The 13,312-nt window shown below is 35.1% G+C and overlaps 1 protein-coding gene across 2 annotated transcripts in view; it reads right to left on the bottom strand.

The window, feature by feature from the left end:
- LOC107704080 (5'-3' exoribonuclease 2-like) overlaps positions 1–13,312 on the bottom strand; it is a 34,695-nt gene that overhangs the window by 2,000 nt on the left and 19,383 nt on the right. For both annotated transcript variants that reach the window (XM_016506924.1, XM_016506923.1), the window contains 11 exons: positions 12,262–12,369; positions 12,037–12,126; positions 11,108–11,180; positions 10,930–11,013; positions 10,676–10,773; positions 10,294–10,373; positions 10,103–10,159; positions 9,647–9,715; positions 9,398–9,526; positions 7,968–8,128; positions 2,545–2,587 (listed from right to left, as the gene is read on the bottom strand). In XM_016506924.1, coding sequence (XP_016362410.1) covers positions 2,545–2,587; positions 7,968–8,128; positions 9,398–9,526; positions 9,647–9,715; positions 10,103–10,159; positions 10,294–10,373; positions 10,676–10,773; positions 10,930–11,013; positions 11,108–11,180; positions 12,037–12,126; positions 12,262–12,369 — 992 coding nt within the window. The remainder of the gene's footprint in view (positions 1–2,544; positions 2,588–7,967; positions 8,129–9,397; positions 9,527–9,646; positions 9,716–10,102; positions 10,160–10,293; positions 10,374–10,675; positions 10,774–10,929; positions 11,014–11,107; positions 11,181–12,036; positions 12,127–12,261; positions 12,370–13,312) is intronic.

The raw sequence follows: 13,312 nt of genomic DNA, 5'->3' as shown, positions 1-13,312 counted from the left end.
AGTATTTCACAGATGAATCAGTAGATTATTCTAGTGTATCTGCAGGATTATTAAAATCAAATTTAAAGGAGTAGTTCACTTCCAGAACAAAAATGTACAGATAATGGACTCACCCCCTTGTCATGCAAGATGTTCACGTCTTTCTTTCTTCAGTCATAAAGAAAGTTTGTTTTTTGAGGAAAACATTTCAGGAATTTTCTCCATATAGTGGACCTCTATGGTGCCCGCGAGTTTGAACTTCCAAAATGCAGTTTAAATGCATCTTCAAACGGCTCTAAACGATCCCAGCCAAGGAAGAAGGGTCTTATCTAGCGAAACGATCGGTCACTTTCTAAAACAAATTTACAATTTATTTCGTTTCGCTAGATAAGACCCTTCTTCCTCGGCTGGGATCGTTTAGAGCCCTTTGAAGCTAGTAGTCGACCGATATATCGCCAAGGCCGATATATCGGCCGATATTTGGCATTTTTTAAATATCGGCGTCGGCCGATAAGTTTCTGTTTGGCCGATGTGTTCGAGGCAGGACTTTTATTTTGACTGCGCGATGGACTTTTATTTTGACGGCGCTGACAGCGGCAGCGCCTGAGCACAGTGCTCACATTCTCCCTCTTGTTCACCCGTCGTCGCTAACAGTTCTGTCTAATACGGACAGAAATCTGTCTAATAATCAGATAGAACGGTTAAACAAAGGAATTAAAATGTAAACAAAAAGTATTATAACGATTGCTTTTATATTATTAGTAATAGAAAGGCAAACATTATAATACTTTCTTGTTTGCCATCAGCATTCAGCAAATACGCATTTATATAATTTAAACAAATCTTTGAATGACTAATGAACATTTAATTTCACAAAGCTTGCAGACTTAGTCGGATCCAGTTGTGAGATCTTGTGAAGTGTGCATTTGTATCCTGCATTATGATTCCCAATGCACACAAACTTCCCAGAATACTGAGTGCCCTGTTGGTTACAGTGTTTACTTCCTTTTTTATTATATTTTTTATTAAATATTTATTTATTTGTGAAAAATACTATCTTATTTTTTAATAAGTTATCTAAAGTATAAGTATGTTTATTTAACACATTTACTTTTTAATCCATTTTCAAATGATTTCAAATTTCTTAAACATTAATTAAAATAAATAAAATTATATACCCTGCTTTCCAAGATATTGGCATCAGCTGTCAAAAAAAACAATATCGGTCGACCACTATTTGAAGCTGCATTTAAACTTCATTTTGAAAGTTCAAACTCGCGGGCACCATAGAGGTCCACTATATGGAGAAAATTCCTGAAATGTTTTTCTCAAAAAACAATTTCTTTACTTTCTTTCTTTTCTTTACATGAACATCTTGGATGACAAGGGGGTTTTTTGCAGTTCGGAAAAATATTGAGTTATACATATTCTATGCATAATCATATACATGTGTAGAGCTGCTGTATATCAGACAATCAAGTTAGAATTCTAATTGAAAGTGACACTGATGAGGTTTTTCATGTTTAATACTGTAAAGCTGCTTGCTTTAAAGTGGTCTATTGCAGTGTTTCCCAACCTTTTTTTTGAACGGTATATGAGTGGAGCGACTGAGTGGAGCGCACATGCATAGAGCGGGATAATACGCAGAGCGTCACACCACGTGAAAGTGAAACTAATTTTCGGTGAACTAATTTTCGGCAGCCGGAATTTCGGTGCATCTCTAATTATTGGCGACATCAGAAATGGATATTATATAATAGATGCTTTTTTGAACATTTTAGCAATTTAAAAATATTAAAAAAAGATTTTTTACACGGCACCCCTGCTCTCGACAGACGGCACCCCAGGGTGCTGCGGCACCCCGGTTGGGAAACACTGGTCTATTGCATAAAGTTTAATAAATAAACGTAACATAAGTTTACTGGAGAGTCGATTGCAAAGCTTCGCATGACCGCATCGCTATGATCAGATGCTTTCCTAACTGCGGTTTTCTCACCACTGTCATGTTTGTTGTGTTTATTTTGTTATTTAGAGGAAAGTGTGCAGCATGTATTTCTATCTAAATGCCACTCCCAGCATCGTCAGGATGTTCGCTAACAGTAAAGTGTTGTTTGTGTATATCAGTTTTTTTTTTACCCCTAACTGAGGAACGAAAATAAACGTTGCCTTAAGTATATCAGGACGTTTACACATGACAGCATTTCTGTTTGTAGTTTTTTTAAAACTTTCCCACTCTACTGGTTCGGTTTTGCGTATCTTCTTCTATTGGACTGCATGTGGGAGGGCTGAATTACAGTCTTGTGCTACAGCGCCCCAATGGTCAAACAGTGTTATTGCAGGCTCTTACATTAGGTCACATGAGATCAAATGACTATTCAACAACATTTGTCAATTTTTAAAATTTTTTTTATAGTCGATGTAGTTGATAATGTTGAATACTCATTTCAGCCCTTGTATGCTTGTAGAGACACATAATCCAGACCAGCTGGAAATGTACCGTCACAGGTGCACCGTAACCTTCGGGACCAAACATACGTGACCATGAGTACAGAGAAAACATCTTACCTAGGATACGGTGCGGCGGCGTTCACTGGAGGTGGTCTGGAATCTGTGAAGATGAAAACAGGCAATTAATTTTATTAGTGGCATTTACTAAAAGATTCCTCAAATTGTGTCTTGAGGAGAGGTGTGACTTTACTTTTCTAAAAGGTCAGACTTAAGATTCCTCTCAGATATTTAAGCAACGCAAAATTGGGTTGAGGTAAAAAATAAATAAATAAAAAGGACATTAAGAAACCACCTAGAACGTCCTAGTAACTAAACCCTAGCATTTTAGCAGCAAGTTTTGGATAGGCAAGCACCACTCAGAATAGATATAAAAAAAAATATATATTTTTTTTTTTAATCCAATCCATTTGTTTGCTTTAATGCAGAACCTTGAATCTAAAACTACAACGATTTTCTGAAGAGCTGCTACAACTGTCTGAAGATAATATTTCAAATGCTACATGAAGCACTGCTGAGTGGGATGTTTTCTATAAAATCAAATTTGAAATCATTCTTTGACATTAAGCAGCAAAACAACAACTACCGCCACACACCAGGCTACAGCGGGGTAAAAAGGTCTTAACGCTAAATAAATGAGATAGAATTCATTAACCTAATTTGTATCAGATTCCAATTTCAGGGAAAACAGTTTGAGAGATGAAGTAAATTGTGTTGTTCTGTAATATGAACAGGATTTAGTGTTTGGGAGGGGGGAGGGGGATGTCAAAAGTGGCACATTTGCATTTCTTCCCGTGCTAAATGAAATAAGCATTCATCAGCCGGCGCTGCGGCGATCTCAAGTGCTCTAGTTCCAGCGCTGCAGGTCCTTCACAAAGACAGACTTTAAAAAAAGTAGCAAGCGGCTTCTTTCCTGATCTGCCGTTGCCAAGGTGATCAGCAGCTGCGGGGCTCCGAGCGGTTTGTTTTATAGGGCAGGAGCAGAGATGAGTGTGTGTGTGTGTGTGTGTGAGAGAGAGGGACAAAGACAAGAACTTCAGCCCAAAAGAAAAAGCTGTCATTTACAAATGTAGGCTTGAAGGCGGAGTAACAACAGAAAGAAACCAAAATAATTTCCCTGTTTGGAAGCCAAAGGGATTTTATGGCTTTAAAAAGAATGACCTAGGTTCAATTCAAACAGAGCTTTACTACAGAAAATAATAATAATAATAATAATAATAATAATAAACAACTGCATTTACAGTAACGCACTTATATAAAGGAATTGTTTGTGCACAGAGGGATTTAAAAGCTATTTTTTCTAGCAAGTTGTGTAAAAGTTGTGAAAATCATTCTTTGAGCAAGAAAACAGGACAAAAATCTTAAGAACAAATTCTTAATTTTTACTTTAAATAACAATATTTGAAATGGAGATTGTTGCATGCACCTGATTTAATTGACTAAGGCTGAATAATAAAAAAAAATAAATAAATAAAAAAAAAAAACGCTGTGGAAAGAGGTTGCATTCAGTTAACGGCTCTCTAGTCTGTGCTCACGAAGAAATCAAACAATTAACTCACTGAAGTCTATGGAAGTACACTGCAATCACATTTTAAACGTGACTGTATTGTACAGTTTGTATTTGTATTTCCTAAAGGCGCATTAAAGGGTTAGTTCACCCAAAAATGAAAATTGTGTCATTAGTTACTCACCCTCATGTCATTCTTAACCCGTAAGACCTCCGTTCATCTTCTGAACACAAATTAAGATATTTTTGATGAATTCTGAGAGTTCTCTGATCCTCCCATAGACAGCAAGGGTACTACTACAACGAATTGTTGAATAAAATCGTTATTTTTGTTTTCTTCACGTACAAAAAGTATTCTCGTAGCTTCGTAATATTGCGGTTGAACCCCTGATGTCACATGGATTATTTTACCGATCTCCTTGCTACGTTTCTGGACCTTGATCGTGGTAGTACCCTTGCTGTCTATGGGAGGATCAGAGAGCTGTCAGAATGCATCAAAAATATCTTAATTTGTGTTCCGAAGATGAACGGAGGTCTTACGGTTTAAGAATGACATGAGGGTAGAGTAATTAATGACACAATTTTCATTTTTGGGTGAACTACCCCTTTAAAGTTCATTAAAGGCAGAGTTCAACCTCAGGTTATCCAAGATGTAGATGAGTTTGTTTCTTCATCAGATTTGGAGAAATGTAGCATTGCATCACTTGCTCACCAATGGATCCTCTTGCAAAAGCGGCATGTTTTTTCAAAACAAAAACATCAAGGCGTTTTTAACTTGAAACTTTTGTTTCCATTGAAAAATTCATCTAATTTTAATGAGGAGAGAAATATGCACAGATCAAGCACAGTTCACAAGTAAAAATAGTCTAAAACAGTTCTAAACAAAGATGTGGGAGGATTTTGATGTTAGAGACAACAGGAGATGGACTTTTTCCACTGGAGAAAGCAGTATTAAGGATAGAGGACTCATATTTTGGCCAGAAGCAATGGTTTGACATTAAAAAAAAAAGTCTTAATGATGGATTTGTTTCTTACAAACACACAGCTTTTCCCTCCACAAGATGTTAACTGATGGACTGGAGTGGTGTGGATTACTTGTGGATTATTGTGATGTTTTTATCAGCTGTTTGGAGTCTCATTCTGACGGCACCCATTCACTGCAGAGGATCCATTGCTGAGCAAGTGATGCAATGCTACATTTCTCCAAATCTGTTCCCATGAAGAAAAACTTATTAACATCTTTAATGGTCTGAGGGTGAGTAAATGTTTATATTTTCATTTTTGGGTGAACTACTCCTTTATGCTTTCCCAATGCTTGTACAGATTGCATTTTTTGGTCATAATGGAGATTTAAAGTTGGATATAACTTTTCAAAGTGAATGATACCAAACATAAAAATAAAAAAAAATGTAGTTGTGTATTTCAGCTACAGTGTCTTCATCCATCAACTTTTATTGTATACGCATCACTTTAAAAGCAGGACGAGAGACACTCTTCTGTGATGATCAACAGATGCTGTCAGACGTCCTAGACGTTTTTAATTCGGCAGCCAATAAACACCTCCAAAAATCCAGTATGAGATCTAATGACCAGAGAGAGAAAGAGGCCGGACCACCCACTTACACCTCCATTATCAAGCACTAATTCATCCCAGCTCATCTCACAACCAGTCAAACGAAAGACGAAATTACAGCCAATTCATCCTGCTCTCAATAAACACCGTCCGCAGTCCACACACTGAATGTTGGGAAGTTAAAGCCAGTTGACACAAAACACAACGGTAAACGCTGTTCTCATTAACTTAACACAGGGATTACATCGTCCCAGAGCACAGACGTACACACAGATGGACCCTGATCTCTGTAATGAGCCTGTAATGAACCTCTACAATACAGCTTATCAATATCCATAGAATGAAGACTGCAGGACTGTAATACACTACCTGGTCCTTTAGCACCAGCTGTTTTGATTAGGGTTAACAAAAGCCTTCAGTGTGTCGCGGGAACTCCGCATTGAGCCGACACCGCAGGAGGGAGAGGGAGAAAGACAGCGAGCTGGGAAAAGTTAACGAGGATTTGGTCACTAGCACACAGACACACTCCTTTAGAGAAACGCAGCACCAGCAGAGCGGTCTGAGAAAACGTCATGAGCTTATCAATGCAATGACGTGACTGATGAAAGTGTTAAAGGAGAAGTTCAATTGCAGAAGAGCGAAATCTCTTTTTTTTGGTGGAACACAAAAGGAGATATTTAGGAAAATGGTCATGCTGCTCTTTTCAATGAAAGTGAATGGGGCTGTTGAGCAACAACGAGGACCACAAGAATCTGCATAGAAATTGTGTAAATGACTCATGTACTACATTCTTAAGTCAGTAATCACAGAAAAACGGATCATCATGGAGGAAAAAAAGAAAAGAAATCAGCACTGACATAGTAGTAGAGGGTTGCATAATGCAATGTCAGCACTAAAGGCTATTTTAATGGAAAGAAATCTGAAATCAAACAATAACATTAAATAAAGATTGCACAATCCAAAAAAATAAAAAATTAATAAAATTCTCACGAATAAAACCAAACTAAGATTTTTTATATACACATTTACTTGATCAAAACCACAGTGAAAACAAATAATACATTTTATATTCTATTTTATATTCCGTTTTTAATATTTAAGCTGAATTTTCAGCATCATTACTCCAGTCTTCAGTGTCACATAATCCTTCAGAAATCATTCTAATATGCTGATTTGATGAACAAGAAATATTTCTTATTTTTATCAGTGTTGAAAACAGTTGTGCTACTTCATATTTTGTGTAAACTGATTTTTTGTGATACTTTTTTTTTCCAGGATTCTTTGTTGAACAGAAAGTTAAAAAGAACAGCATTAATATGAAATGGAAATCTTTTGTAACATTATAAATGTCTTTAAAATCCCTTTTGTTAAAATTAATGCATCATTGCTGAATAAAAGTAGTAATTTCTATATAAAAAAACCCCCAAAACATTTTAGAGTTTGGTATCAAATCACCACCCATGTTCATCATATCGGAAAAGAGCAGCTTGAACATTGTGCTAAACATCTCTTTTTGTGTAACATAGAAGAAAATGATGGATCAACAAAATAATAGTTTACCCAAAAATTGACATCAAGTCACTATTAAAATTCACTAACAAAGGAGCTAATATAAAAGACCCCCAAATCAAATCTCAGATGAGCTGAAGAATCGAAAGCAAAAAAAATACTGACTATTTACTCTGATTGCCTTATTCACAGAAGCATGAATGGCATACAGGGCGGTTAGCGTGCTGTACGTTTAACTGGAGGGTTTTGCATGAGGGCCGCAGCGCACAGGCCAGTGAAGAGCAGCAGTGATCAGCAAAAACCCCCAAACCTCTATTTGCATCAAGTGGCAGCAGGGTGGCTTTCCATTCGCCCACAGATGCGATTATTCATCAACTTGCAAATTGCCACATCAAAGTGACGGCGGAGGAGAGCAGCACAGGAGACGGGAGCCGCTCACGGGGGCGACAGAGATGCTGAGGAGGACAGAAGGTCACTGTACACGTTAAGAGCGACTCCTGTGCCTCAGTGTCACCAAACTACTGTATTAAACACTGCTTAAACACAAGAACATTCTCTGGGAAACTGGAATAAGAGTGGACTGTAAGACAAAAGCCTTGGTATGAGGAACTGCATGTCATAGTAAGTTACTTTTGCTGGATATTTGACCAATAAACAATCTTCTTTGTTGGACGTTGAAAAAAAAGAAGAAAAAAAAAAAAGTATGCTCATGCTGCTATTAAGATCCAAATGATTACTGGGATATGCAGTACACAGAATATTGTCATTTTGCAATCATTTTTGGAAATAATTTTGGAAAATCACTTGCATAAATTTTTACATAAAAACAAAACAAAAAAACAATTAGATGATTTCCAACCAGACAGTCTCACTCTTGGAAAGTGTAAAACTCACACTGGTTTTGAGGGTAATGGTCTCTTTGGGGTGGACGGTAGTTTCCTTGCTGATAGTTTCTGGGGGGCGGGGCATTGCTGTACTGACCGCCCCTATGCTGAGCCTCAAAAGATGGGCCGGCGCCAAACAGACCCGCCCCTTGATTTCTGTCCACATAGTGACTGAAAAGAGAGAGAATACATTAGCATTAACAGAAAATGGAAGTTTATATACATTGAGAATCAGGGTTTTTAGCCTCTGGAGGTCATTGAGGTTTTCAAAAATAATGTATAGAATTCATTCTTAAATACTTTAAAATTTAATGGGTTGTTTCTTTTTATATTTCTGTCCCAGAATTGGCTGACAGTCTAGGAGAGGGATTTTTGGGTTAAGTTGCTATCAGTAAGTAAATTAAATTAAAGTATTAAAAATAGTTTTTGGCAATTGAAATAAAGCTAAAATAAAATGCAATATGAGTGTTAGATGAATAACTTAAAATGAACATTACCTGGAATAAAATATTTAATACATTTAAAATTCAAAGAAAATGAAAGAGAAATGTTAACTTGGCAAATACTTGAAACAAAATAAATTTAAGTTGAGCTACTAAAATAAAAAACAGATATATATAGAGGTATTTATATACAACAAATATATATATGGACATATTTAAAAATGATAAAAACAATCAAATTGCTGTAACTAAAATCAAAATTAGAGAAAACTAGAAAATAGATTTTAAATTAAAGCATCAAGAGAAACTATACATTCTCCATCATTATCTTTTATTCTTTTCAATGATGATTATTCTTATCATTGATAATAAAATAAAGATTCAAGTTGAAGTACTAAAATGACTAAAATGGAAATAAAGGCCAAACAGAAAAATAATTCTTAATTTTTTTTATTTAAAACCTAATAAAAATGACAAAAGGACATAATTACTAAAACTTGAAATAAAATTAAAACTAAAAAAATATAAAAGGTCAAGTCAAAATATTAAGAAATACTATAATAAGATAAATAACACTAAAATAACATTGTTTTGTGTTGGAAAAGGTTGATAACTCCGATCTAAAATACCAAAATATCCCTAATAGGCCAAATATTCAGACAAAGTCTTAATAATGAAATGAAGATTAAAAATTAGAGATCACAGAGCTACCTGAAGTCCAAGAACACCTGTCTGCACCATCCAATCAAACCCAATAACAGCTTTCATTAAGAAATTAAGTCTTCGGTGGGCATCATCTGCATACATCTTCTCTAAACACCATGCATAATTCATCTCTCGTCACTGAAGCCTGAATTCGCCAGATGTTTAATTAGCCCGTTTTATACCGACTATTGTGCTAATTTGGTTTCTTCTTACACAATACCACTTAAAAGCATTAAATGCAAGAACTCAACCAAATAAACTGATGGATTGGGTGGGATTTTTTATCACTTACTTGAGCTTTCTGAAAGCCGATTGGTCCAGATGGGCTTGTTGGCGGTTTGGGTTGAATCCCAGTTGAGGTCTCCATGGGCCGCGGTTACTCTGCTCCCAATCACCTGGTTTAAGAACCTTGTTAGGGATCCTGAAGTGAGAAATTGTAATGCATAAATATAAAATATTAAAACATCACTGAAAATCCCATTCAAACTCGCTTTCATGCGAGTATTCAATAGGTCTTAATACTGAATAGTGCAGCACTTACTTCGCCCCTGGTAGGACAACAGCCTTGAACACAAAACCATCATCATACTGCGGATCCTTGAATTTGATTCTGCCAACCAGAAACCATCAGTATTTAAGTACAAACATTTAAGTGCAATGCCTGGATATATCTCATTCCAGAGCCATTCAGATGAATGGCATCAATCCAGACTTCATCTAAAGATTTTGTTGAACATCTCAGGGTTTCATGCCGTCTCTGACCTCTAGAGGAACCAGTAAATATCAGCAGGACAAGGCTGATGTTTCAATGCCTGACACACGAGTCCTTGAGTAGCTCAAATAACTCCGACTGATACACAAACTAATAAACCAAATGAAAATAGCAACTTAAAAGGAATATAGATCTATATACTGATCATCAGTGCTATGCATCAGACGATATTTGACCACTTTGAGATTGGCTGATAATCGGTTGATGTGTAAAACCAACTCTTACCCAATAGCATTGTTGCTGCTGATGTCTCTCAGTGTTGGGATCGGCGACTCCACTGGTCTGAGGAAAAAAACAAGGTGTTTCACAGGATTTGTGAGGCTTTAGTTTCAAGTGCCTCAACAGACATCGCCCAGGTAATGACAAAACACGGAAAAGCATAAAAAAACAACAAGATAAATGTGTTGTCTCCTTACTTATCTGGTAGAATAGGGTCTTCATCTAGATTTAATATACCTTGGATTCCATGGCAAAGTTCTGCAGGGATCTCAGTGGCCTTGAGAGAGAGGATTGGAATATTAAACCTCAGACTAAGGGATTATTGATAACACTTTAGATCTTTAGATTAGATTTATACACTTTATATTTCACTTTAGAAATATAAAATTAATATATATACACCTCTAAACTTTTATATAGAAATTTTAAATGATATAAAGATGAAAAAACTAATTTCAGTTAGTTGGCAAGGCAACATTTCTAATTTTCACTCAAATAAAGTACTAATGACAAACTGAAATAAAATATAATTTTATGTAAATTATCTTGTTTTTTATAATCATAGAGGAAGATCAGTACCTCATGAGATTCTGCAAAGTAGAGTTCCCGGATGAAATCACAAAGAGGGTGGGACTTGCCCACAAACACGACATCACTTCCTAGACTGTTCCTTCTCACTGAAAACAACCATAGGATGGTACAGTCAGGTTACAACACTAAAGATAAACCACTTAAGCACAAACTATTTTTTTTTAAATGAAAAAAAACAATGCAACATGACTGGGCAGTATTTCTTCTTTTATACTGTTTGGCTGTAAAAGAATATGCCTCACCCTCCTCTGGGGACAAATCAGGGTAGACGTCTGCTAAAGCTGCTCGTAACCTCCGCTCGTCGACAAACGGCAACAAAGCAACACCTGTTGAGAGGAGAAGAGCAAATCACAATGACAAAGCATAATACAGTACTCACTGCTTCTAATCAGACTATGAAGCTCAAAGTTAAGTGCTGACCCTGCCAGGCATACTTCTTCCCATTCAAATCAATGGCAAAGTCATCAGGGTAGAAATCAATGATTGAGGATTCCTGTTAAAGACAGAAAAAAAAAAAAAGTAAGTATATTAAAATTCATGCCATTTACATTCAGACATGTCCCTGGTCTTACTGTGCACAATTATGGAGCAGTATGTCAATATAATAAAGAAAAATATAAAATAAATAATAATAATAATAATAATAATAATCTTATTTTTCTAAAATAATAAAAAAAAAAAAACTACATCCAAAATCTAAAAGAAAATAATAAAAATCTACAATAAAAATGCAATTTAAAAAAATCAATAAGATTAATAAAAAAATATACAAACAATAAAAATACAAAAATATTAAAAATTACAAATAAAAAAGAAACAAAATAAAAAAATAAAAACAAAATACAAAAAAAAAATATTAAAAAGACAAAATTATAAAGATGAATTAAAAAAATACATATAAAAAGAAACAATAGAAAGTTTTTGAAATAAAAGATTAATTAAAAAGTAAAATAAAATAAAAAAGGAATAAGATTTATATTTGTAAAAATTGAATAAAAATTATTTTTAATGCAACTTTTAAATTGCATTTTGAGAAAAAAAAGAAAAAAAGAAATCAAATTGCTTGTCTTGCACATTTAATGATAGCTATAAATGAATATATTACTGAAAATAATGGAATGAACACAATCTGAAATAAGAAAACAAATGGATACAATAAGTGCTTGGCCCGTAATAAATCTGCCGATTAGGTATAAAAAAAACTAAAAAAACAGCCATTTTGTCATGATCTAATTAAATTCTCAAAATTACAAAAATCAAATTTTTCAGAAAAAAAAAAAAAGCTCTGCATTCTCGATCACTTAAAATGCATTACAGCAGCAGCGGTCAGACGTAAATCTGTCACTCACTGGGTCCGCCATCAGAGCTCTCCATGTTGGTGGCAGGAAGTTTCCACTGGCAGCAGGAAATACACCCATAAGCTGCTCCAGAGGTTTGAACTACAAATGAGGAAATATGATGACACCGAGTTAAATCAACAGTCAACACATCAGCAATACAAGAACAATGCACTGACACACAAACACTTATGCACGATGTGTTTTGGCTCAGTGCTGCAATGTGTTTCAAATTACCGGTTTGGTCCCTTTCTCGAAATCACTGAACATGCCCTTGATGTCTTTGAAGTCAGAGGCAAACGGAGCATAATGAAAGGGAAAATACCACTTCCAGGACGCACAGCCCTGTGACATAAAAACAGACACTTAGAGACTGTCCGTCGTACCACACAAAGACAAGTTAAATACATCTTCAGTTACTTCAATCAGAAACGCTCGATTTTAAAAAGACCTTCAATCCAAGTCATTCTTAAGACCTCTTCCATTAGCCTGTCATACTTACACTTTCAATGGGAGACCTTGATACACCGTCAAATTTACAGCTCAATTAACACTCCAGAGGGCATTTAGACCAGACAGTTTAAGAGAGAGCCTCAACAAAAGACACACAAACTATTAAAAGACCACAATTTCTGGATTTAGTCAATCAATGTCTATTACCTTTAAGGTCATCAACATTTACAAGAATTTTTAAGTAGATACACATTTAAAATGTACAATCCCAAAAAAACTGATCTAAATACAAGCAGGGAAAATTCATTAAGAAAATAAGGACAAATCTGTAAATGTATGCCTGTATCTGCATTGCTTTTACTACGGTTGGGAGTTAATTCATTTCTGAAAATCAATTATTTCAAATGGCACTTTACAATGAATCTTGAAATCAAAAGATTCAAGATCCAACGATTCATTTCATTTGTCACGCAAAGCTGTTCATAAAGTCCCAGTGTGGCATTTTACATTTTCTGTCAACATCATATGTAGGTAAATATTGTTTATTAATAAATATATACATTTTTATTTATATAAATATTGTACATTTTATTTGTATAGCACCTTTTGCAATGCACAGTTTCAAAGCAGCCTGACATAAAATCATGACGTTAATGCTTATAATATTAATATCTTCATGGCTCATAGTCACATTTAGCTGAGCTGGGTGATAATATAATTACACACATATATATATATATATATATATATATATATATATATATATACTAGGGGTGTAACGGTACACAAATATGACGGTTCGGTACGTACCTCGGTTTTAACGTCACGGTTCGGT

This window comes from Sinocyclocheilus anshuiensis, unplaced genomic scaffold (assembly GCF_001515605.1).
Source record: "Sinocyclocheilus anshuiensis isolate Anshui unplaced genomic scaffold, SAMN03320099.WGS_v1.1 scaffold534, whole genome shotgun sequence".
NCBI classification, from domain to species: Eukaryota; Metazoa; Chordata; class Actinopteri; order Cypriniformes; family Cyprinidae; genus Sinocyclocheilus; species Sinocyclocheilus anshuiensis.
The sequence above is the reverse complement of the archived record's forward strand: the minus strand, read 5'-3'. Positions and strand labels throughout refer to the sequence as shown.